Below are 26107 nucleotides of genomic sequence, written 5' to 3' on the forward strand. Positions count from 1 at the left end.
GGGATCTGACACCAACTCTAGATGGATAGTGTTAGAACTGAACTGAAATGTAGGACACCCAGCTGTTGTCAGAGAGTTGGAAAAGACACCACATTTTTGGTGTCAGAAGTGTTGTGAGTAAGAACAGCTCATCTGTGGCATCTGTGGAATCTTCAGCTGTAACAGATATTGAGGTCACCCAGCTTAGAACTGGGTATTTGGCCCTGCTCTGCCTTTCTGAAAGCATCTGATTCCTGCTCTTTATACCAAGCGGCCCTGCCCTTCTTGTCAATCCTCTGCACAAGGTGGAAGCCACACCTCCCTCCACGTTGGCCAAAGTGCTGTTCTAAACCTTGGACACATGGTGCAATCATCTGATGATCCTTAAAAAAACTGATGCCTGGGGCCCACCTGCAGAGACACTGGTTTAACTGGTGTGGGGCGTGGCCTGTGCACATGGAGTTTTTAAAGCTCCCTAGGGGATACAAATACACATTCAAGGTTGCTGTGGAGTGAAGAAGGGAAACAGGAGGAACACCTAAGCAAACAAGGGCAGGGACAGCGGGAGTCAAAACTGATAGTGGTGAGGGCAAAAGAAGGGCAGAGAAGAAAGCAGAAAGTAGCAGTGGAAGCTGTCATGGCCAGTGCCATTGTGAGCACAGAAGGTACCTTTCCAAAGATTGTTAGGACTATGTTGAGTCTGAGATTGACACAAAAGTAATCACGTTGTTAAACATGTAATGGGGGTAACCAATGGACACACTTTTAAAATGTATGTTTAATTTAAAGAAGCAGCATAATGGAATTAGCCAGTTAATTACAGTAGTTGTTTTAAATATACCTTTTTAGAGACAGGATCTCATTCTGTTGTCCATGCTGGAGTGCAGTGGTGTGGTCATAGCTCACTGTAGCCTCAAACTCCTGGGCTCAAGCAGTCCTCCTGCCTCAGCCTCCCAGGTAGCTGGGACTACAGGTGCTTGACACTATGCCCAATTGAAACAGGTTTTTTTTTTTTTTTTTTAATAGAGATGGGGTCTTTCCCAAGCTGATCTTGAACTCCTGGACTCAAGCTATCCTTCTGCCTTGGCCTCCCAAAGTGTTGGGATTAGAGGCATGAGCCGCTGCACTCAGCCCAGTTTCTTTTCTAACTAAACCATCCTGCATTAGTGAGGGGGCCCTGGTCTAAGTGTCTTCAAACTTTAGTGGGCACTGAGTTTCCATGGGGCACTTGTTAAAATGCAGATTCTGGTCAGGTGCGGTAGCTCATGCCTGTAATCCCAACATTTTGGGAGGCCAAGGCAGGAGGATCACTTGAGTCCAGGAGTTTAAAACCAACCTGGGCAATATAGTGAGACCCCATCTCTACAGAAAAAGAAATTAGCTGGGCATAGTGGCACACGCCTGTAGTCCCATCTACTCAGGAGGCTGAGGTGGGAGAATAGATTGAGCCAGGAAGGTCGAGGCTGCAGTGAGCTAGGATGGCACCACTGCACTCCAACCTGGGTGACAGAGTGACACTGGGCGACAGAGACACACTGTCTCTGGAAAAAAAAAAAAAGCAGATTCTGCAACTGTGGCACTTTCTACAGTGTCCTTCTTCCATTCTCAAGGGTGCAGATTCTGCATCCCCCAAGCACTGAGGTGCAAGTTATGCATCGCCAGTGGAGCCTATTGCTCTCTCCAGCCTTGCTCTGCCTGTGACATTTGCCTCTGGACTGCTGAAGGAGCAAAATATTTTCCTGGTTTAACCTAAAGTTTCTAGAAGTATTGGAAATGCTTCCTACTAGGCTTTGCTTAATAAACCTCTTCCCCACTTTATTGTATTTGGCTCACTTCTCTGGTAGACACTATAATACATGGGCTTTGTTACTAGAACTTGGGGGTAAATCCTGGACTGCTGCTTGCTAGCTGTGTGCCCTCAGATGTACTGAGCTCTACCTTCCTCATCTGTAAAATGGAGATGATACTAATAGCTACTGCCTGACGTTATTGAGAGGACTGAGTTAGTATATATATAAAGTGCTTGCTAAGTGCCAAGTGTCAGCCATTACTGTTATTAATTTCCATAGCTACCTAATTAATAACTCACACCAACCACTTTGCTGAGCCACAAAAAGCCCACCTTCAGTGTAGCAATCCCCATAAATATGCTGAGTGAAACAGAACTTCATTACCGAAGAGGCTGACATGGTACTGCCAGAGGAATTTTCTTCCATCCTTCTGCTGTTAATGAATAAACTAGAGATTTCCAAGACTTCATTGTGAAGGTTTCGCAGCTGAAGATGTCGATAGCCTGGAGTAATATAGAATTGGCAAAAGCTTGTTAACCATGTGCTACTGAAAAGAAGATGCTCCTGGAGGTCAGTAAATGACAGGTAGAAAGAAGACCTTAAAATGGGCAGGGATGGCAACAGGCATGCAACCAACAGGCGCCTTTTCGCCAGGAGAGTGCTGCCCCTACCCAATGGCAATTAATTTGTTCAAGTACTGTTTCCAACTTAGACTCAAACAGAAAACCTTAAACTCAGACAAAACCTGATCTAGTAGGAAAACCTGATCACTAACAGTCCCTGTTCGAATGTTCTACCTTAGAGCAGCTTTAGTGATAACAGAATATTCCCACCATGGGAGATTGGTTATAAATTACGGTATGACTGTAAGTGTAAGTATAAAATGGAATAATACACAACTGGTAAAAGTGGTAATGTACATGTATAGTTATTAACATGAACGGTTGCTCACTATATACATTAGTAAGTGAAAACCAGTAAGTTACAAAACATGAAGATTAGTAGAAAGCCTATTTGTTAAAAATATATCTGTATGCTCATATGTTATATACGTGGGAGGAGAAACAAAGCCTGCAAGACTTATACACCAAAAGTGACTGTGTTGGAGAGATGGAAAAATGGATAATTAAAAAAAATTGTTTTTGTTTCTATGTACTTTCTCACATGTCTGTAATAACAGTTATGGGTCTCCCCCGACCCCATACTCCCCATTCCTGTGTAGAAGTCCTAACCCTCAGTACCTCTGAATGTGGCTGTATTTGAAGAGAGGGCCTTTAAGGAGGTAATCAAGTTAAAATGGGGTCCTTCAGCTGGGCCTTAATCCAGTGGGACTGGTGTCCTTATGAGAAGAGGGGATTAGGACACAGACAACATAGAGGGCTGACTGTGTGAGGACACAGTGAGCATCTGCAAGCCAAGGGGAGAGACCCCAGAAGAAACCAATCCTGCCAACACCCTGATCTCAGACTTCCAGCCTTAAGACTGTGAGGAAATACATTCCTGTGGTTCAAGCCACCTAGTCTGTGGTATTGACTAATTAAATGACCACAGGCTACTAGCACAGAGAAGAGAAACAGGAAAAGAACACAAAGTAGGAAACTGTAATGTGTTTGTGAGCTCCGAGGATGGCAGCTTGAGTGTGGCTGGGAGAGGAAGTGCGTACTTAGAACATTGGTGCTCAAAGGAGACCATCAGAGCCAGCGCACCTGGGAGCATGTTAGAAAGGGAAACTGTCAATCGCGCCACTGCACTCCAGCCTGGGCGACAGAGCCAGACTCCATCTCAAAAACAAAACAAAATAAAACAAAACAAAACAAAAAAATGATGCACAGGCTGAAATTTATCCGAGTGCCACAGCAAAGCCAATCCACAAGCCAACAGCTCTAGCCTTTGCCCAGAATTCTTCATTACCCTCTTCCTGCACCTGAAAACCAGTCCCAGCTTCCAAAACTGGACTTCTGCCAGGCACTGACTCCAACTGCGCGGTCACTTAGGCCACCACCACACCCGACCCCTCCGACATCTCTGTTTCCTCTCCTTATTTCAATCCCTGCTTTCAAACTGCCAGCAGTGCTGTGGGTAGTATTTAGGAAGAAAACTGTGTGGAAATGTGAGTGCAACAACCACTGCTCCCAACATCAGCAGGTGTGGGTGAGGCTGCACTTTACAAGCGATATTTTTAATACTGCAGATTCTTAAAAAATGTAAAAGAAAAATTTCTTTTGAGACGTGCTTCAAAAGTGCTCCAATCTGTATTTCCTTTTGCTTCTTATTTCAACTTCTTTATAGGAAAATGTCAAACACAAAAGAAGAGAGAAGAGTATAAGGAAATTCTGGCATCCATCGTCAAGCTACAACAATGATTAACATTTGGACAATTTTATTCTACCTCGTTTTAAAGCTTTCAGTGGAATGATTCTCTGAGCAGTTACCGCTGAACTGTTGTTTTCCACAACTGCAAAACGAAGAAATACAAGATCTTCGAAGTGAACGCGGAACAGAAACTGCTCGTTCCACATGGGGTTCAGGGTGTTTCGATGGATGGGCTTTGTGCGGAAATGGCAGCTATCCAGAGGCATGCCCAGGACGTCGACTTCAATGCACGGGCTTCCCGTGCTGTTACTGGGGCACACATTCTGACCAGAGACAATCTAGAGTGAGGGAGACAAAAGGGATCAAAGTCACTGAGGATAAAAACGAAAGACAACCTCTATACCTCACCGCTTCCCTCTGCAAAGGAATCCCAAGAACACTGGAATGGACAAAGTGAATGATGAATAAAACTGTTTAAAAAGTAAGTGATTGTAGGGCTGGGAGCAGTGGCTCACACCTGTAATCCCAGCACTTTGGGAGGCTGAAGTGAGCAGATCACGAGGTCAGGAGATCGAGACCATCCTGGCCAACTTGGTAAAACCCCATCTCTACTAAAATAACAAAATATTAGCTGGGCATGGTGGTGCGCGCCTGTAGTCCCAGCTATTAGGGAGGCTGAGGCAGGGGAATCGCTTGAACCCAGGAAGCAGAGGTTGCAGTGAGCTGAGATCACACCACTGCACTCCAGCCTGGTGACAGAGCAAGACTCCATCTCAAAAAAAAAAAAAAGTAAGTGATTGTAACTGGGTAATCACATGACTGGAGTCATGTGAAAAGCCTGTTTTGTCAACATCATTCACTTAACTGTAACCTTTCAACTATCAAAATGTTCAACTATCTTAAAAAACCAAACAAGATGAAGTTAAATTTCTCACAAAAGACAACTTTACTCAATATAATAATAAATTTGTTACTAATATTCTGTTCAAAATGTCATAGGAATATGTTTCATAACTTCAAAACCATTTTCTTGATCAGTTTCATTTTGGAGCAAGTTGCAGACATGTTAGGAATTAATTCACAGCTTTCTGTAAACAGATGAAACTACCCTCGCCCCTAGCTAAAAAAAAAAACCGAAAACAAATAGGAAAGAGGCTACTGTCCTGCTGTCTTAGGGAAAGAGAAAAAGCAGTTTGGGTGGTAGGAAAGTCTGTGAATGGGGTTATCCCAGGGGTTTGGGGGTGTCGTACTTGGAGGGCTGCCTGGCATTCTTCCTGTGGAGGGAGAGACAAGATCTAAAGGTGGAAAGAGATGACCAGGTCTCTGTTGTTGTTTTGTTTTGTTGAAACAGTGTCTCACTCTGTCACCCAGGCTGGAGTGCAGTGGTGTAATCTTGGCTCATTGCAACCTCTGCTTTCTGGACTCAAGTGATTCTCCAGCCTCAGACTCCCAAATAGCTGGGACTACAGGCATGAGCCACCATGCCTGGCTAATTTTTTTTGTTATTTTTTGTAGAAACAGGGTTTCGCCATGTTGCCCTGGCTGGTCTCAAACTCTTGAGCTCAAAGCGATCTACCCACCTGGGCCTCCCAAATTGTTGGGATTACAGGTGTGAGCAATCACACCTGGCCAGGTCTCTGTTTTTAAGAAGAGCCTATGGAGTTTTGACAAGAAGTTAATTAGGTGAAAAGGAATAAGGAAAGGCCCATGAATGATAAAGGTTAAATTATAACGAGGAAATATACTTAATTGTATTTATATATTGACGCAAGTTTGTCTGATCTTAGAGCTTTGGAACTTAACATGAGCTGATCTAACAAAAAGCGCAACTTTCATGGGCTATACTCATAGTTATGATTCTGTGGGCCCTGGAAGACAGAGTTATCATCATCAGTACATCAGGTGAAGCAGGGACCTCATAAGTCCTGCTCCTGGGCTCTGGCAAACACAGTGTCTGGCAACAGCTTGCCTAGCCATAGCTACTGCTTCCTGGGAGATAAATACATTATTCTGGGAACTAAATCTGTATGACCAAAATTGTGACATGACAGCTTTCCAATGCCTTGAATTCAAAACCAGTTCATTTTCAGAAAGGCTTAAACCCAACCTTAAGTTCTTTCTCTAGGGGCTGTACTTACAGTTAAAGAATAGACTACAGGATCCATGCTGTCCAGATCTCTTTCCAGTGGAGAAAACTTCTGATACATCGGGCAGTTCTTGTCCCACAGAACTGGAGGTTTCAAAACATAACCACAACCACCATTTGCCTCAAACATTGCAGCATTTAAATGTAAAGGGAGATCTGTAAAACAACAACAACAACAAGCCAATATAGCATGTTACTTTGTCACTTAAGTATCATCTAATAAATTTAAAGTTCAAAAGAACTTTGCATCAATTTTCCCTAAGCTCCAGCATGAAAAAGAGATAATCACCCATTCGTCCCACAGTTTGATAAATGCCTACTATATGCCAAGTTGTGTGAGGCATCAGATACAGCAGGTAATAAGAGAAAAATTCCTGTCTCTCTGGGGCTTACAGTCTATGGATTGCCCTGTGTTACCACTCCAAACTAGGTTCCACCACTTAAAAGCACCTTTGCAAATATTTGCTACATCTGTCTGAAAAATCTTGTGAAATACAGTTGGCCATGGGGGATTGGTTGCAGGACGAGAAGGTACCAAAGTCCACAGATGCTCAGGTCTGTGATATAGATGGTGTAGAATTTGCATTATAACCTATACCATCCTTCTGTACATTTTTTCTTTTTTTTCCCCTGGGAGCATAGATTCAAGTTGCCCTGAATGTATGCTCCCTCTTCTGTATACTTAAAATCATCTCTAGATTACTTATAATACCTAATCCAATGTAAATGCTATGTAAATGGTTGCCATACTGTATTGTTTAGGGGAAAAAAAAAACAACGAAACAAGGCTGTATATGTTCAGTGCAGATGCGACCATTCATTTTTCTAATGAATATTTTCAATCCACAGCTGGTTGAATCCACAGATGTGGAACCCAAGGATATGGAGGGGCAACTGTACCTTATTTGATACTACATTTTAGAAAGGAATAATGGCTTATCTCTAAACCATGCAGACAATTGTATGGACAATTCTTGCTATTTCAAATGTAAGATAAGAATGTTAATTATACAAGAAAGAATAGGAGAATAGACAGAAAAACATGCTTTTCCTTGAAATCTTAATTTCATCCCATAAATTACAATACATCTACTTTTTAAAAAATTGTAAACATGGAAAAAAAAAATCACATCTGATTCACATCATGTCCACAATCCCCTCAGTCATAAACGTCAGGAACCTTCACAGAAGCTTTGAGTTTTGTGTTGCCAAATTTTATTTGGCACAGTACTTTGATGAACAATTGGATTCCTGCACTGTTTCTAGGCTCTTACTCAAATGCTCACCTGATGGCACAAGTCTGTATAAAAGTTACCCAAATGAGCAAAAAGTTGATGAGACGTACCTGATGAATATTCCCTCTGATAGATTCCTTCCACGTGCAAGAATGAACTTTGTACATGGACCACATCAAGGCAAAGTGCAGTAAGCACCTTGGGGCAATGAAAAGTTGGCCTCTACTTGTCTCGTCTGTAAAATGTTTCCATGTCTGTGGGGTTGGCCAGTATTGTGTTCAGGAATTCCTGGTGTAAGGTGTCTTAGACATATGAAAGCTCCTTATCTGTAAAATGAGTGCAGAGGACCTCATCTCTCAGGCCCCTGCCAGTCCTGATGTGACTGGTTCATTGTGGCCATGCTGCCTCACCTGCACTGGGAGAAAATTCTCTTCTCAGGCTACTTCGTGACAGAGGAACACAGACATGGTGAGGGTAGCAAGGAGGGTGAAGCCAACTACCTCATATGGGGTGGGTAAAGGTGAAATGGATACATAGTACTAACAACAGCAATGGCAGCTCACACTCTGCACTCTTACTAAGGACCAGACACCATTCTAAGCACGTTATATGTATCAGGTATCTCCCAATAATCTATGAAGCAGATCCTTTTAGTATCTCCATTTTTATGGATGAGGAAACTGAAGCACAAAAAGCGAAAACACCCAAGGAACATAACTAGTAAGTGGTGGACATTATAAATCGAGCCCAGATGGCCTAACCCATTGTTCCCATTCTTAACTACTGAGCCATATAATGTACATCTTATAGGGGTGTGGATACAGTAAATGAGATTTGGCATATACAAGGTGCTCAATAAACAGTAACTATATTTTTTTGTGATCATGACATCAATCTCAAGTGATTTCAGTAGCACTGTGTCTATCCTAATAGTTTTCCAAAACTTTAAAGCTGTAAAGCCAAAACTCTAAAGCTATTATTAAAACTTTGAAGCTTTTAAAAAATTATTTTATTTTGCTGTTTTAAGTTCAGGGGTACATATGCAGGATGTGCAGGTTTGTTACATAGGTAAACACGTGCCACGGTGGTTTGCTGCACCTATCAACTCATTCCCTAAGTATTAAGCCCGGCATGCATCAGCTCTTTCCCCTAATGCTCAGTTTCTTAACTGAAATCTAACTTGGTGACCTAACATGTAAAAGAGATCCACGTAGAGCCACACAGTTTGAAATAAAGGTGGGACCTCAAATCTAGCCCTCTTACTGTCCCCTGGACATGGTCCCAGAACTTCATCTGGGGCTATAGTTTAAAAATCATCATTCCAACCAAGTGAAAGAGTATGCACAAATCAGTGTAACCCTGCTACACCTCTGAAACAATGCACATAGTGATAGATCAAGCATACCATTGCCTTGATGGTCTTCTACTCATTAAAATACTCTGCATTATGTAGACACCATTCACATAATGTTTATCCTTATATATGAGGACTGGAAAAGTCTGTCATTCAAAAAAGCTTAATAAATTCTTTAAAAAAAGAGGTTTTTCTTTTGACTAGGGTTGCATGTTTACACATGGTAAGGTACTGTTCTGCCTCAGATGCAAAGAACTTAGAGGGTCTGTTGCCAGCAATAACCAGGGGTTTGCATACCAGCCTCAGGTCAGTTTCTAAACTCAAGAGTTGGTTTTATTGAGTATTGATCTGGGAAACTCCTAGTTCCAGATCACTTCAGACCTCCTTGGAGTTGATGGAACCAGCAGAAAGCTTGGGAAGGGATGGCCCTAAGTCCACGGACACCCACTTGGAACATTAGAATCCTCTGAAATCCAGGAAGTCGCAGAGCAGAAGATCCATGAAACCTCTTGGGAGGTTGGCCCTGGGAGGGTTTCTCTGCTATTTGGTTGGGATGCTTCATGGAAAATCAAGCACTTCCTAGCCTGGAAATTCTTTTCAACAATTGAAAAATGATGCTTCAGTTGTTGACTCTTATCAATCTATTGGATCGATCTATCTATCTATATTTCTTTTTCTTTTTTTTTTGAGATAGTGTCTCGCTTTGTCGCCCAGGCTGGAGTGCAGTGGTGCGATCTCGGCTGACTGCAATCTTTGCCTCCTGGGTTCAAGCGATTCTTTTGACTTAGCCTCCTGAGTAGCTGGGACTACAGGCACGCGCTACCATGCCTGGCTAGTTTTTGTCTTTTAGTACAGATGGGGTTTCATCATGTTGGCCAGGCTGGTCTCAAACTCCTGACCTCAGGTGATTCACCTGCCTTGGCCTCCCAAAGTGCTGGGATTACAGGCATGAGCCGTCATGCCCGACCCCATCTATGTATTTTTTGAGACAGAGTCTCGCTCTGTCACCCAGGCTGGAATGCAGTGGCGCAATATTGATACACTGCAATCTCTGCTTCCCGCTCAGCCTTCCAAGTAGCTGAGACTACAGGTGTATACCACCAAGCCCCACTATTTTTTTTTTTTTTTTTAATATTTTTAGTAGAGGTGGGGTTTCACCACGCTGGCTAGGCTGGCCTCGAACTCCTGGCCGGAAGTGATCCACCCACCTCAGCCTCCCAAAGTGCTGGGATTACAGGTGTGAGCCACTGCACCTGGCCTTATCTATCTGTTTGAATTTGCAATTCAGAGAAGTAAATACTTGGAAAAGATCTTGACCAAAAATCAAGAACCACATGTTCATATTGCAGTGGGGCTGATGGAGATAATCTGCCTCAACTGAGAGTAGCAAGCATTTACTGAGAAACTACTGTGTGCAAAGTATTAATATGAAATCAGGCTCTACCCCCAGTTTGCAGAAATGAAGACCATTTTTACAGATGAACACACTGATACTCCATGTTGCTTGTACTTTGTCCAACATGGGGAGATGTTTAATCAGCACATTGAAGGGAGAGAGGTTATGTGATAGCACCTTTTCCCGGTTTGGAAGATTATGCAGAGAAATTTGAGGAGGAACCACCCAGCACAGCCATTTGATTGGGATGGCTTAAAGAGGTACTCTCAATCCCAACTTGATTTGGAATAGAGGCAACGCCTTTAAGGGTGAGTGGAGGACAGGCAGCGTTAGTCTGTACTTCTGGACAGCAGGGTAACCCACGGAGTGGCAGCTCCCTGTGTCCCCTTCACCTGTGGCTCCCTTTTGCCATCAGTGGAGCCAGTGTGTCTACACCAGTCCTGGCACTTCTGGAGAAAGGGCACATCCAAAACCAAATGCACTTCCATTTCCTTGAGAAAATCTTTTGATAGTGACTTCAGTTTACTTAAAATATGCCGGTATAACAACCAATGGCACCAGGTGGACACAGGACTACAGACAGGGCTAGAGATGCGAACCCACAAGCCACTCAGAAAAGAATGAACAGAAATAGAAAATAAAATTTTTACAACTTTGAAAGTATTTCACGATTATTTCCATTTGCGAGCCCAAATCATACTGTTTTCATAACTTATCAAACACACTCAATGATAGTTAACCTTTGTAGAATGCTCTCTATGTGCCAGGCACTATGCTAAATATGGTACTTCACTGGCATCATCTTATTTAATTTTAACTGAAAGAAGCACATATAACAAGGGCAGAAACGTGACCAATATCTCTAATCATATGTCTTTGGGGTCATCCACCAATGGGTGTTGTTGGCACCAGTGCCAGGTAGCTAGCTGGTCCCAGAGCTAAAGCTGTGGTTTGACCTCAGCTGGAGACAAGGCCATACTGTGGTTTGTGGTTCAGCATGGTTAGATGAGACTGGATTCAGTTCACGGGACATGAATGATAACAGCTGCCTGCTGCTTGACTGTTCAAAGGAAAAACTGTGGTTTATGAATGAGTTTTAAGGAAACATTTTTCTACTCTTTCCTCACCTTCTGTAGCTCCTTTCCTCCCCCATAACCAAGTGGAAACAAAATTCTTTCTCTTTTAAACTTCCAGACTCCTTGAATTTTTTAGTACAAGTCATCCTACCTTCAACAAATTAACCAATTTGTGCCTTGGTTTGCTCATCTGAGAAATGGCGATCATAAAGGTACACAACTTCAGAGCTGTTGTGAAGACTAAATCAGATAATAGGGGGTCAAGAATTCAGTGTACTGCCTAATGCACAGTGAGCGTGCAATCAATGGCAGCTTCTACTCTGGAGTGTTAGGCCTCATATCAGAGTCTCATTGACTATGGAGAAACATGATCACTACTTACTCTGTTCATGTACTTCACATACTTGTTTTCCTTTTGTTAGCTACTCCTGGGGCACTGACCATTATTCTCCATCTCAATTCCAAAAGGATAAGAAGCTAAAATGGTTTTAATTTGCAAAGTGGCTGGAGCGACATTACTTTTTGACTGCAAGAACAACTGCGTAGTGAGACAGGTTAACTAGGCGGTGTTAGGAAACCCCTGCTCCAAAAAGAGCTTTAAACATAAACCAGGCACAGCTCTGTCAAGAGCAGCTTGGTGTTTGAAAAACTGCATTAAAAAAGGGGCAGGACCAGGAGACCTTACAGGCCCCTTCAAGGTTCTTCAAGGTTCTTTTCTATCACCTTAATCTGAAACATGAGAGGCACAATTCAGTATCAAATTCACTTCTGTTTTCCATCATCATATTTTTACTCTCACATACGGTGTGCCCCAGTCTGGAATCTTGCTCATTTGAAAAAATGTTGTCAAACTGCATTTACTGAAATGTAAGATGCAAAGGAGAGAGGTGAGCGTGCAGGCCCCTTACCATCGGTCTGGTAGTTGAGTGCCACGAGCTGTATCCCATGGAGCCAGAACATGATGGGGTTCGGGTTGGAGGAGTCGATGCGGGTGGCAGCAGGGTAAGTTCTCAGCAGCTGACAGGCGGTATGCTGGATCAGTTTCTGAGAATACCTGCGACACAGACGTTTGGCGGCATTTTCATTCAGCGACGAGATATGATAACATTTAGGAGTTCTAATGATAGCACTGAGGGACGTGGTTGGGTTGAGAGGGGAAGAAGATTCCTCCCAGGTCTGTCGAATGCCTTCACAGGAACCTAAACCCCCCAAGAAATTAGCCACAGATTAGTGTAGAAAACTTTAAATATTTTAGTAAGATAAACCTTGAACATCCCACTAAACAGTCATAGCATATAAACCACATCAGAATACCTCTTGGATTTTACTTGTGAGTTAGCTTGCCACTTTGAAAAAACATGGTGGCTACTTAGTTTTAAAATGAGTGTGGTGGCTGAGTGTGCTGGCTCATTCCTATAATCCCAGCACTTTGGGAGGTCAGGGTGGGAGGATCGCTTGAGCCCAGAAGTTCAAGACCAGCCTGGGCAACATGGTGAGAGCCCATCTCTACAAAAAGTAAAAAATAAAATAAAACCAAACAAAAAAAACCCCACAAGAAACAAAACAAAATGAATGTGGCAACATCAGTTTAAATTAAAAAGCCTGGAAGTCCTTTGCCTCAGTACTTCATCTGAGTTGTGGTATATTTGCACAAATAAACAATATATGTCTAAAGATATTCACGCCAGCATTGTTTTTCATAGGAAATAACAAAATCCAATCAAACCAAGAAGCAACTCAAATGTATCAGTGAAGAAGTGATTAAATAAATGACAGTATATCCGTGCAGTGGACCACCACACAGGCATTAAAGGCATTTATGTATATATAAATAACGAAGCTATATATACAGAAATTATGTGAAAAGTTACAGCAAGTATAAAGGTTATACACGTATGTTTGGTTATACAGGCATACCTTGTTTTATTGTGCTTTGTTTTATTGCACTTTGCAGATACTGCGCCTTTTTTTTTTTTTTAAACAAATTTAAAGTTTGGGGCAGCCCTGCCTCCAGCAAGTTTATTGGTGCAATTTTTCCAACAGCATGCACTCACTTTGTGTCTCTGTGTCACATTTTAGTAATTCTTGCAAAGTTTCAAACTTTTAAACATTATTATATATCTGTTATGGTGATCTGTGATGAGGGATCTTTGATGTTTTATTGTAATTGTTTTGGGGTGCCATGAACCATACCCATTAGATGGTAAACTTAATTGACGAATGTGCATGCTCTGACTGCTCTACCCACCAGTCCTTCACCCATCTCTTTCCCTCTCCTCGTGCCTCGCTATTCCCTGAGACACAACAATACTGACATAAGGCCAATTAATAACCCTACAATGGCCTCTAAATGTTCAAGTGAAAGGGAGAATCACACGTTTCTCACTTGAAATCAAAAGCTAGGCTGGCCACGGTGGCTCATGCCTATAATCCCAGCACTTTGGGAGGCTGAGGCGGGTGGATCACCAGGGGTCAAGAGTTCGAGACCAGCCTGGCTAACATGGTGAAACCCCCGTCTCTACTAAAAATACAAAAATTAGCCAGGCAGACACACCTGTAATCCCAGCTACTCGGGAGGCTGAGACAGGAGAATCACTTGAACCCTGGAGGTGGAGGCTGCAGTGAGCTGAGATTGCGCCACTGCATTCCAGCCTGGGCAACAGAGCAAGACTCCACCTCAAAAAAAAAGAAAGAAATAAAAAGCTAGAAATAATTAAGCTTAGTGAGGAAGGCATGTCAAAGGCCAAGACAGGTCAAAAATTAGGCATCTTGTGATAAACAGTTAGCTAAGTTATGAATGCAAAGGAGAAGTTCTTGAAAGAAACTAAAAGTGCTACTCCAGTGAACACACAAAAGATAAGGAAGCCAAACAGCCTTATTAGTGATATGGAGAAAGTTTTAGTGGTCTGGATAGAAGACTAAACCAGCCACAACGTATTTTAAGCCAAAGCCTAATTGAGAGTAAGGCCCTGAACTCTCTTCTGTTTTATGAAGGTTGAGAGAAGTGAGGAAGCTGCAGAAGAAAAGTTGGAAGCTAGCAGAGGTTGGTTCATGAGGTTTAAGGAAAGAAACCATCTCCATAACAAAAAATCAGCAAGTACTGATGGAGAACTCCAACAAGTTATTCGTGAGATCCAGCTGAGATCACTGATGAAGGTGGCTACATTAAACAACAGATCTCTTTTTTTTTTTTTTTTTTTTTTGGGGTGGTCTCTCCCCCCTTCCCCCGCGGGTGGGGAGGAGCGCGATCTCAGCTCACTGCAAGCTCCACCTCCCAGGTTCACGCCATTCTCCTGCCTCAGCCTCCTGAGTAGCTGGGACTACAGGCGCCCACCACCATGCCCAGCTAATTTTTTTTGTATTTTGAGTAGAGACGGGGTTTCACCGTGTTAACCAGGATGGTCTCAATCTCCTGACCTTGTGACCCGCCCGCCTTGGCCTCCCAAAGTGTTGGGATTACAGGCGTGAGCCACCACGCCTGGCCAAACAACAGATTTTTAATGTAAATGAAACAGGCTTCTATTAGAAGAAGATGCCACCTAGGACTTTCATAGCTAGAGGAGATAAGTCAAGGCCTGGCTGCGAAGAAAAGGCTGTCTCTCTTGTTAGGGGCTAATGCAGCTGATGACTTGAAGTTGAAGCCAATGCTCATGGACCATTCTGAAAATCCTAGGGCCCTTAAGAATCATGCTAAATCTACTCTGCCTGTGTTCTGTAAGTGGAACAACAGAGCCTAGATGACAGCACAACTGTTTACAGCGTGATTTTTCATGTCTGCTAACACAGTATTCAGTCTGCAGCTCATGGACAAGGAGTAATTTGAACTTTTAAGTCTTATTTAAGAAATAAATTTCATAAGGCTAAAGATTCCATAAGTTGTGATTCCTCTGATGGATCTGGTGAAAATAAAATGAAAACCTCCTAGAAAGAATTCACCATTCTAGATGCCCTTAAGAGCATTCATGATTCATGGGAGGAGGTCAAAAGAACAACATTAACAGAAGTTTGGGAGAAGTTAATTCCAAACTTCATGGATCACTTGGAGGGGTTTAAAACCTCAGTGAGGGAGTAACTGCAGATATGGTGGAAACAGCAAGAGAACTGGAAGTGTAGCCTGTAGAAGTGACTGAATTCCTACAATGTCATGATAAAACTTGAATGGGTAAGGAGTTGCTTCTTAATGGATGAGCAAAGAAAGTGGTTTCTTGAGATGGAATCTACTATTGGTGGAGATCCTGTGAACATTGTTGACATGACAACAAACGATTTAGAATATTTCATACATTTAGTTGACAAAGCAGCAGCAGGGTTTGAGGTCTGACTCCAATTTTGAAAGTTCTACCATGAGCAAAATGCTATCAAACAGCATTGCATGATACAGAGAAATCTTCTGTTAAAGGAAGAGTCGGATGATGTGGCAAACTTCACTGTTGCCTTCTTGTAAGAAACTGCCAGACACCCCAGCCTTCAACAATCACCCCCCTGATGAATCAGCAGCCATCAACATCAAGGCAACACCCTCCACCAGCAAAAGATTACAACTTGCTAAACGCTCAGATGATTGTTAGCATTTTGTATCAATAAAGTATTTTCTATTGAAGTATGTACATTTTTTAGACATAATGCTATTGCATACTTAACAGACTATGGTATAGTGTAGACATAACTTTTGTATGTACTAGGAAACCAAAAAATTAATGTGACTCACTTTATTGTGATATTCACTTAATTGTAGTGGTCTGGAACCAAACCTGCAATATCTCTGAAGTAGGCCTGGATCCTATTTGGATTACCTTAAAAAGGATCTTATTTTTCTTGAACAAAACATAATAAACTTAACAGTGGTTACCTCTGGAGAATAGTACCAGGACATTGAGTTGAAAGGAATTTTAATAATACTCTGTATTGTTTGAGTTTTTAACTATGAGAATTTATTACTTTCATAATAAAAAGTAACTAGAAATAAAATAGCCATATATTCTGGAGTTATAATGGTGAAGAGAACAGTTCCAAGAAACCACTAGAATGTTCCAAGGTGCCTCTAATTTTAACTCATGAGGTAAACACTGCTCAAACATCTTCAGTGAAATGTTATTTTTATTTTTAATTAAAAAATTTTTTTTGAGACAGAATCTTGTTCTGTCGCCCAGGCTGGGGTACAGTGGTACGATCTCGGCTCACTGCAACCTCTGCCTTCTGGGCTCAAGCGATTCTCTTGCCTCAACCTCCCTAGTAGCTAGGATTACAGGTGTGCACTAACACACCCGGCTAATTTTTGTATTTTTAGTAGAGACAGCATTTCATCATGTTGTCCAGGCTGGTCTCGAACTCCTGACCTCAAGTGATCCACCCGCCTTGGCCTCCAAAAGTGCTGGGATTACAGGCACGAGCCACTGTGCCAAACCTGAAATGCTGTTTTTAGTACGTTAAAAGTGTAAATTAGCAATTACAAAAATTTATACTAAGACAATATTGACGTTCATGGAAAAAGAATTTAAAAATTCAAAGGAAGTGCTTAGACGGTAAAATATCTAAATCATCCAGCATGCAGAATCAAGCAAAGATATTGTAAGAAAGTGACTTTACTTTTTCCAGATGTTTTGTTAAATGATGCTGTCTCCCCTGGGCTCATTCTGCCCGGATTGTTGCCAAAAATGGACTTCCTGCTTTTCCTTTCCTTTCCTCTGTTAGAGCCAGATGCATTTAGAGTTGACAGTCCTGTTCCCATAAAATGAAAATAAATAAGCCAAAAACTACAAGCAAGGCAACTCAACATTTTCCATCCCCGTTAATGTTTATTTTGAAGTCCTACTACTCCCTTGGAACCTAGTACAGAAACCCTACTAGCAGTTTTTGTTCTGTTAATAATAGCACCGTAGGCAATTAAAGCAAAGTTTTAAAAATCTCTATAGGCAAATGCAACAAGAACTGCATGCTTATCATAGAATGACCACAAAATCACACACACACTTAGCTGATTGTGCATCAGAAAGAGTTTGAAAAACTGCATGGAAAGAAGGTGCTGTGGCTAGAAATCATCAGGGGCTAATTATTTAATTTGGAGAGATGAAGGAATGGTTATTCCTTGAGTTTTAGTGTCATGTTGTCTAGGTTCAATTCCTACTGGTATTAGCCTTGACTTAACACCTCCTTCTTTGTTCCTCAGTTTCCTTATCTACAAAATGTGTGTAATGATAGGAACTCGCTCATAGGGTTAGTCTGAAGATTAAATGGGAAATATGGCGATAATGATGTTGCATGGCTTCTCTTTCTCACTCCTGGTCTAACCACTCCCTGGATCCTTCATGCCTGGCACAGTGCCTGGTGCAGAGCAGGAACTGAATACATATTTGCTGAATGAGGAAATGAATGCACACCACATAGACCTGGCTCCAATGTAAAAAGAGTGAGCTGAAGGCAGCAGTGAAGCCAGAATTGCCTCCAAATTGTTCCCACTGTCATAATTGTACTTTTGGAGAGTAATTCCCTAAGCTGAAGCAGCATTCAGGAGGTCCTCTTTCAGATGATAACACACCTTCCAAGAACGTCATCAGAGGAGACAAGATAGAATGGTATTTAAGAGCACACACTTTGGAGTGAGACAGCTGGGTTTAAAATCTGTTCTTAGCAGGGCAACCTCACACAAGTTACTTAACCTCTCTACATCACTCCCTCATCCATAAATGGGCTGTGGTTAGGAATAAACAAGATAATAGAGTAGTGTGTCTTGTTCAGGGAAGTGCTCAGTCCATGGTAGCTTTTATTATAGCTTAACGTGGGGCTTTTAAGGTGTTTTTTCCCCTCCAAAGTATTCACAATAGCAAACATGCACAAACTTAGACTATTGAGTTCTCATGCCTTGATCTTAATATTTGTGTACATTTTACTCTTGACACAATTACTTAATAATGGATTTTCTCCCAAGTAAAACTGATGAGGGTGCTGGGGGGAGGGGCTCTGTTCATTCTAGAGTTTTGCATGTATCCTGCCACATGTCAATATCTTCTACCAGTATGTGGGTATCTCAGTGAAGAGCCTGGTTATTCTTTTGGGATGGGGAGGGGAAGAATGTAAACAAGGGCTGAGTGATCAAAAAAGGGGAAGGATTTTGAATTGTGAGAAGAAGTCCAGAAAAATAATGAAGAAGCAACAAAGAACTTTCAACTACCCTGTTGGCTCACTTACCAATAACGACATTTCCAGAAAACTGGGATTACAGGTGTGCACCACTACACCTGGCTAATTTTTGTATTTTTAGTAGAGACGCATTTCCCCATGTTGTCCAGGCTGATCTCGAACTCCTGACCTCAAGTGATCCACTCGCCATGTTCCAGACGATGTGCTAATCACACTAGATACTTTATTGCTAATTTTTACAGCAATCCTTTAGGTTAGGACTGTTACACACCTTTTATAGATAGGGAATCCCAGGTGCAGAGCAGCTATCATACATAACTGTTCAAGTCAAGGTCATGGAGAGACAGAGCTGGGATTTAAATCCACACGGTTAGCCTGGTGGCTGCCTCCCTTCCTCAGCTGAGTCTCTAGTTAATTTTAGGGTCTTCCTTTCATCTGTGTTTTCCCTTATGATTGTGAATGAGAAAGCTTATTTTAGATATAGATGTTGGAACATCTGACGTGACTAAAGCTTCAAGATAGAAGTTTGAGCAGAAGCCATCTAGGTATTTAGGAATAAACCAACTCCAGAACCAGATGCAGTAGTGCACACCAGTAGTCCCAGCGACTTGGGAGGCTGAGGCAGGAGAATCACTTGAGCCAGGAGTCTGAGGCCAACCTGGGCAACTTAGCAAGACTCTGTCTCTAAAAAGAAAAAAAATACCTAAAAAAAAAAAAGAATAAATTGACTCCAGTGCATATGATGGCATCTTCCTTCAGAAATCCTAATTTGTCTGGAAGCTTTGAAATCAACTCCCTAACTAGACAAGTGATGTACAGTCATTAGCCACAAAACAACATTTAGGTCAACAGACCACGTATATGATGGTGGTCCCATTTAAGATTGTACTGGAGCTGAAAAATTCCTGTCACCTTCTGCTGTCCTAACATGATAGCATAACACATTACTCAAGTGTTTGTGATTAGATTGGTGTAAACAAATCCGCTGCACTGCCAGTCATATAGAAGTCTAGTACATACAATTATGTACAGAACATACTTGATAATAGTAAATATGTTACTGGTTTATATATTGACTATACTACACTTTTTATCATTATTTTAAAGTATACTCCTTCTACATTAGTGTGTGTATATATATATATTTAAGATATATATATATATACACACACACACACACACACAATAAAACAGCCTCAGGCAGGTCCTTCAGGAAGTATTCCAGAAGAAAGCATTGTTATCACAGGAGATGACAGCTCCATGCTTGTTATTGTCCCTGAAGACCTTCAGTAGGACAAGATGTGGACGTGGAAGACACTGATATTGGTGACTTGACTCTGTGTAGACTGAGGCTTATGTGGGTGCTTGTATCTCAGTTTTTAGTAAAAACGTTTAAAAAGTAAAAAAAAAAAAATAAAATGAAGTAAAAAAATTAAAAATAGAGAAAATCTTATAGAATAAAGAAAGAAAATGTCTTTGGCTAGAGTCACAGAATGGAAAAAAAAAAAAAAAAAAAAAGAAAGAAAATGGTTGGGTGCAATGGCTCATGCCTGTATTTCCAGTACTTTGGGAGGCCAAGGCAGATCAGTCCAGGAGATCAGCCTGGGCAACATAGTGAGACCCTTGTCTCTTAAAAAAAAAAAAATTAGCCAGGTATTGGTGGCACGTGCCTGTAGTCCCAGCTACTCAGAAGACTAGGGTGGGAGGATCACTTGAGCCCAGGAGTTCAAGGTTACAGTGAGCCATGATTCCACCACTGCACTCCAGCCTGGATGACAGAGCAAGGCCAGGTCTCTAATTAAAAAAGAAAAATAAAAAAAGAAAGAAAATATTTTTATACAATTATACAACGTGTGTGTGTTTTAAGCTAAGTGTGATTACAAAAGAGTCAAAAAGTTAAAAAAATAAAAATTTATAAAATAAAAAGTTACAGTAAGCTAAGGTTAATTTATTTTTGAAGAAAAATTTTTTATTTATAAATGTAGTGTAACCTAGTGTAGAGTGTTTATAAAGTTGATAGTCATGTACAGTAATGTCCCAAGTCTTCACATTCACTCACCGACCCACCTAGAGCAACTTCCAGGCCTGCAAGCTTCATTCATGATAAGTGCCCTATACAGATGTACCATTTTAAATCTTTCATGTCATAGTTTTACTGTACCTTGTCTTTTTAGGTATGTTTGCATGCACAAATACTTCTCATTGTGTTACACTTGCCTACAGTATTCAGTACAGTAACGTGCTGTACAGGCTGGTAGCCTAGGAGCAATCGGCTCCACCATCTAGCCTAGGTGTGTAGTAGGCTACACTGCAGCTTTGTCTAAGTTCACTCTATGATGTTTCGCAACGACCAAATAATCTAATGAAGCATTTCTCAGAATGTCTCTCTATGATTAAGTGATGCGTTAGTGTAAATATAATCAGTGCTAGGCTTTCTTCTGGATGCTTTTCCGGACACATCAGAGGATTCAACATATTGGCACTGCTAAAATCAGGAGAGAAGCTGAGTCTGGGGACAGTCAGAGAGCCACTCAGGGTCACACGGTTACTTCTCCTTCCTGAGTGCCTTGCCTGCCATGCTCTGCAGGGCACAGCTGGGCCTCATCTTACCCAGTCACTGTAGGCCCAAAAAGCTGTCTTCACTGGTTTTGCAAGATATTGGGAGGCACCGAGGGTAATTAAGTTTCAGTGAACAGGGCTACCTCTCAATGGTGTGTTGGTTGATATTCTCCTGAAAGTTCTGTTCCGAGCCCTCTCATTTCCTGAAATGCATCCCTTTGCCCTCCAAGGTGTTCCAACCTGCAGCACTACTGTGGATCTGAGTAACCCGGAACAGCCATGGGGGACGGCCAAGGCTCTCTGTGGGGAATGGCAACATTCAGTGCCAGGGACCCACACCCAGCTAGCCCAGAGCTGTCCAAGGCAGCAGGGTTCTACTTTTGTCATTCAAATGGCTTGTTAGCAAACCACTATTTGATGAACAAAGCTTGTCTCTCAGTGCTGAGAAAATGACAGTGTGTATCCAGGGAATGGACTGACATTTGCAAGGCTCTCTCCATGTGGCTCCTTCAGTGTAGGAATAAAAATGAACCCTGGAAGTCACAGAATCTTCCGGACAAGCCTCACCATGGAATCCCTGAGCGCCTGCTCTGTGGGCTGTGTGGTGGATTCAAAGGAGAATGAGGCAAAATCCCCCTCAGAATCAGACTTCCAGATCATCTGGCTCTGCCTGCTCCTGACTTGCCTGCCTTAGAAACCCAGGGACCAGGACCTCCCAGTGCCTTCCAAATGTAAATCCCTGGTAGAGAGGCCTAAGACTGGGTATGTTAATCAAGAGACCTGGGTGATTCTGGAGATTTCAGCAAATGTAGTAAATAAGGATTCTAGTAAACTCCACTTTTGAGTGACAAAGGCTCAAAGAGAAGATTTGCCTTGGCCAAATCACAGAGTGTGGTAGCCAAGAGCCCAGGTCTCGACCCATGATCTTATCTGATGATCTTGTCACCACTGAATAATTTTTCTCTTACAGAGTTGTACTCTTTTAAGCTATGGGTATGTCAAGGTATACAGAGCAGTATAATGGACATTGGAGACTCAGAATGAGAGTGGGAGGGAGGTGAGGGATGAAAAACTACCTGTTGGGTACGACTTACACAACTTGGGTGACAGGTGCACTAAAATCCCAGACTTCATCACTATACAATTCATCCATGTAACCAGAAACTATTTGTACCACTAAAGCTGTCAAAATAAAAAAACTCAAAATAAAAGAACAAGGTTGTACTCCTAACTGTGGAACAATTGCGTATCTAGGAAGTACCCAAAAATACACCCATAAATGAAGGAGCTCCAGAAAGGAGATGTCACAATGAGTTGAGGAGTCTCAGATACTTTACAAGGACCCCGTCCTTGGAATTTGGAACGGGGCCAAGGGGAGAAGGCAGGCCAGGCAAGGTTGAGAACACTCTGAGCAACGGCCTGGCACTAGAAAGACGGCAGTGTAGCTAGGTCCCTGAGGAGAGCGGGGGATGCAGGGGAGCTTGTGGGAAGATATTGGAAACTAGGTAGGTGGGGTCATAAAATAAAAATACCATATCCTCTTTTTTTTCCTATTAGAAGGAGAAAAGAAACCCCAGGACAATAGAAGTACTAAATGCAACTGAGAAACAAACCCTAAGAGAAAGCAGGTCAAAAAAACTCAACTACTTCCATAGTGTGGTGCAAAGAGCAGTCCTGGGAGCTGCCAGGAGATCTGGCTCTTGCCCTGCCACTGAACTAGCTTCTGATGGTAGGAAAGTTCCTTCCTTTCTGTGGGACTCATACCACATGATTGTTGAGTGCCTCATTGCAATGAAGGGTTTTTTTTTTTTTTTTGCATATGGCTTGTAAGAAGGGACTTAGGATGACGAAAGGTGACATATGCTGAAATTGATAATGTAGCAAAATTAAAATGAATGGCATAGCAACATGAGCAATTTATTTTCCTCATGTGCATCAAACACATGATTATAACAAGAAATATTTAGAAGGTATTATAACAATAATTCTGGCAATCCAATTTAGCTATTTTGAGACAGGAAATAAAATTGGGGAAAAAATGTAAAAAATTTCATTTTTCTAAAGAAAACGAAAATACACTATACCTATGAAGAAATGTACACTATATGAACACTTTTAAAAAATAACATACTTGGAATTTTTAAAATAAGCCGAACAACCACATGCTTAGAAGCTCTACCAAATGACCTCTTGGTCCTTCCACGATTCTCTACTGGCACAGAGACTTTGTCTTCCACACTGACTTCAAATATCTTTGGGAATCTGTGCTCCTTATTTACTCAGCGCTTGAGAAGAACAGACAAAGCCAGTGGAAGGGTCCGAGTGTGGCATTCGCTGCATTTATAAAGAATAAGAGCTGCAGTGGGTATGATTCTTGAACAGAGTGGCGCTCATCCTTGTTCCTGCAATGAAGGACGTGCCAGCCTCCAGGCTCTTTGACGGGTAAAGGGTTTTACTCCATCAGAAAAAGATTTTTGCCAGTTGCAAATAATGGTAATATTGTACTTATATGCACGAGGTCATGGTCTGTGAAATTAAACTTAAATGACCAGGTTCCTGCATTTCTTTGAAATCTTTGCTGGCTACTTATTGATTCATATCCTCCTCAACAGGATTTACTAGCAGACAAGCAGTAGCAGCTGCCAACAGTCTAAAAACAGTTTATAGGAGAAAACTTACAATTAAAATGATTTTAATATCATGACATATATGATTTTTTATATCATTAAATAATATGACGTTTTTCACTCTGGTGTGTGAAAAGGTCACTCACTATTACCTAACTGTGATTTTAAAAATTTAATTATTATTATTGTTTAGAGACGAGATCTTGCTATATGTGTTGCCCAGGCTGGACTTGAACTCCTAGACTCAAGCATTTCTCCTGCTCAGCCTCCCTGTTAGCTGGGACTACAGGCCCACACCACCACACCCAGTTTACGTAACTTTTAAATAGCCCAATGCCTCTGGCCCATTTGTCAGGCACAGTGTGAGACCGGGTGCTTAAGAAATGCTCTGGGAGGGACCTGAGTTCAGCCCATCTTGAAAAGATGAGGGCAAGTCTATATACCCTGTTTACTAACATTTAGACTGATCCTCCTATCTCAGCCACTTTTCTGTTCTCAGAAATTTTATTCCAGAGGATCCTTTTTCCTAGTATGAGGAGATGAATTTTTCTGAGTTCCATGTACTTATGGACTTTCTTGTTTGTCTTCCACCCCCTGGTGCCCCATTTGTGGGACACATAATTGAGTATGCTCATTGAAAACAGCTGGAAACAAGAGAAGCCAGGCAGTATAACAGGTAAGGGCAGGACTTTGGAGACAGATAGGCTTCAGAGCCATAGGTGTACCATTCATTAATTGAAAAGGACACTGTTTTTGGAAAGTGGTTCATCAGCCTAAGTCCACTGTATTTCTAAAAACGGTCAGTTGGGGGAAATCTCTTCTTCCACTTCAACCCCATCCTTGGTCCTTGTGGTTTGGGTGGGGACTTGCTACCCAGTTCAGAGTGGAGCATGTGACATGGGCTCCAGACTATCAGAGCACTGCATCCCCCTGGCGACAGTGATTGGTTAAGGCTTGGGTAAAGGACCCAATGAGAAACAATGACACTTCTGCGGGAAGTTCTGGAAGAGACTCTTACACTGAAGCTGAAACTAGAAGCATGTAGTGCTAGCCTGCTGTAGTCGTCTTGCAACCAGAAGGGAATAAAGGCGAGAAAGCCAACATGATGGAGGAGGAATGAGAAATGAGGAGAGAGAAAGCATGTGCCTTGGTTAAGCATTACCTGAAACCTGTGTGTCTTCATTTTTAAGTACATGAGTCAATAAAGTTCCCTTTGCCACTTTCAAACCAAAGAATCTTGGCTGATATACTCTGAAATTTGGGGCAAATTACTTCATCTCTCTCAGACTTTATTTTAAAATGGAGGTAATACTGCCTACCTTGTAGAATCATTATGAACAGTAAAGGAGATGTATGTAAACAGCACAAATCCTAGTACTTTAGTATTTAATATTTTAGCAATGAGAAATTATGAGTATTATTATTTTTATAATTATTAACTATTATAAAAAGACATTGTGTGACCTGGAAAATGAATATTTTATGGTATTTTTCTTCATGAGCATCAAGGCAAATTATAATAATAAAGATATTTAGGAGGTATTATAACAATGATTTCAGCAACACAATTTAGTTATTTTGAGAGTGCTCACAATGCCAATTAAATAAATGGCATATTTTTAACATTTGGTATCTTTAAATGTTATAGATGATATTGCCTTATCTTACCTGGAAATTTTACTGCTTGACAATAGATTACAAGGTCAGAAAGCTCTGGTGCAATCTGTCTGCTTTCCTTTTTATTCTGATCAAGATAAAATTCTTCTCCCAGTTCCATATCATAAACCTGGTAAGGGAAAAATGATACCATTTTACATGGAAGGTATATGCCACTCACCTCTGAGTTCCCAAAGCTCTTTTATCTGTCCTCCTCTGGTGTTATTACTGTATTTCCCCTTGAATGGTAATTGTCCATACACATGTCTCAACAGCTTTCCTAGAGTAAAAGCTTTCTGAGGGCAGGAAGTGAGTCTAATTCATCCCTCAGTGCATGGTCCACTGTCTTACATGTGGAATGGTCAATAAATCTTTGTTAAATAGAGGACTGACTATGTATCTTCTGTGGCTCAAATTTTTGACATATAATTCCATTGTCCAACAATGTCACTGCAACTGCATCTAAAGATTTGCTCAGAATCTATAAACCGTGAGGCACTTGAGGGTAGGATCTGGGTATCACATTTATCTTTCTATTCTCAGTGTCATTCCTCTGCTATCTGGCCCCTGTTTATCTTCTTGGTCATCCCAAATGCCTTTAACACTTCTTGCAACTCCCTGGACATACCTGGCTGTCCTCTTGGCCTGAATGTTCTGTTTTTGTCTGTTTAGCCAAATCTTCCTTCTCAAACCTCATATTCCCTTAGAGCCTGTCCTTGATTCTCTGATAACACAGTATAATCACTGCTCTATGCACTAATCTTCAGCAAAGTTGACATGTCTGCCTCCATCACTAAACCACCTCCTGTGCCGCTTCAGTACCTGCCACACATACACCA

At 41.6% G+C, this 26107-nt stretch overlaps 1 protein-coding gene across 3 annotated transcripts in view; it reads right to left on the bottom strand.

Moving 5' to 3' along the window:
* PLCE1 (phospholipase C epsilon 1) overlaps nt 1-26107 on the bottom strand; it is a 244293-nt gene that overhangs the window by 21729 nt on the left and 196457 nt on the right. For all 3 annotated transcript variants that reach the window (XM_031652165.1, XM_031652164.1, XM_031652163.1), the window contains 6 exons: nt 25281-25398; nt 16876-17007; nt 12198-12488; nt 6221-6384; nt 4159-4420; nt 2154-2272 (listed from right to left, as the gene is read on the bottom strand). In XM_031652165.1, coding sequence (XP_031508025.1) covers nt 2154-2272; nt 4159-4420; nt 6221-6384; nt 12198-12488; nt 16876-17007; nt 25281-25398 — 1086 coding nt within the window. The remainder of the gene's footprint in view (nt 1-2153; nt 2273-4158; nt 4421-6220; nt 6385-12197; nt 12489-16875; nt 17008-25280; nt 25399-26107) is intronic.

This window comes from Papio anubis, chromosome 11 (assembly GCF_008728515.1).
Source record: "Papio anubis isolate 15944 chromosome 11, Panubis1.0, whole genome shotgun sequence".
Taxonomy (NCBI): domain Eukaryota; kingdom Metazoa; phylum Chordata; class Mammalia; order Primates; family Cercopithecidae; genus Papio; species Papio anubis.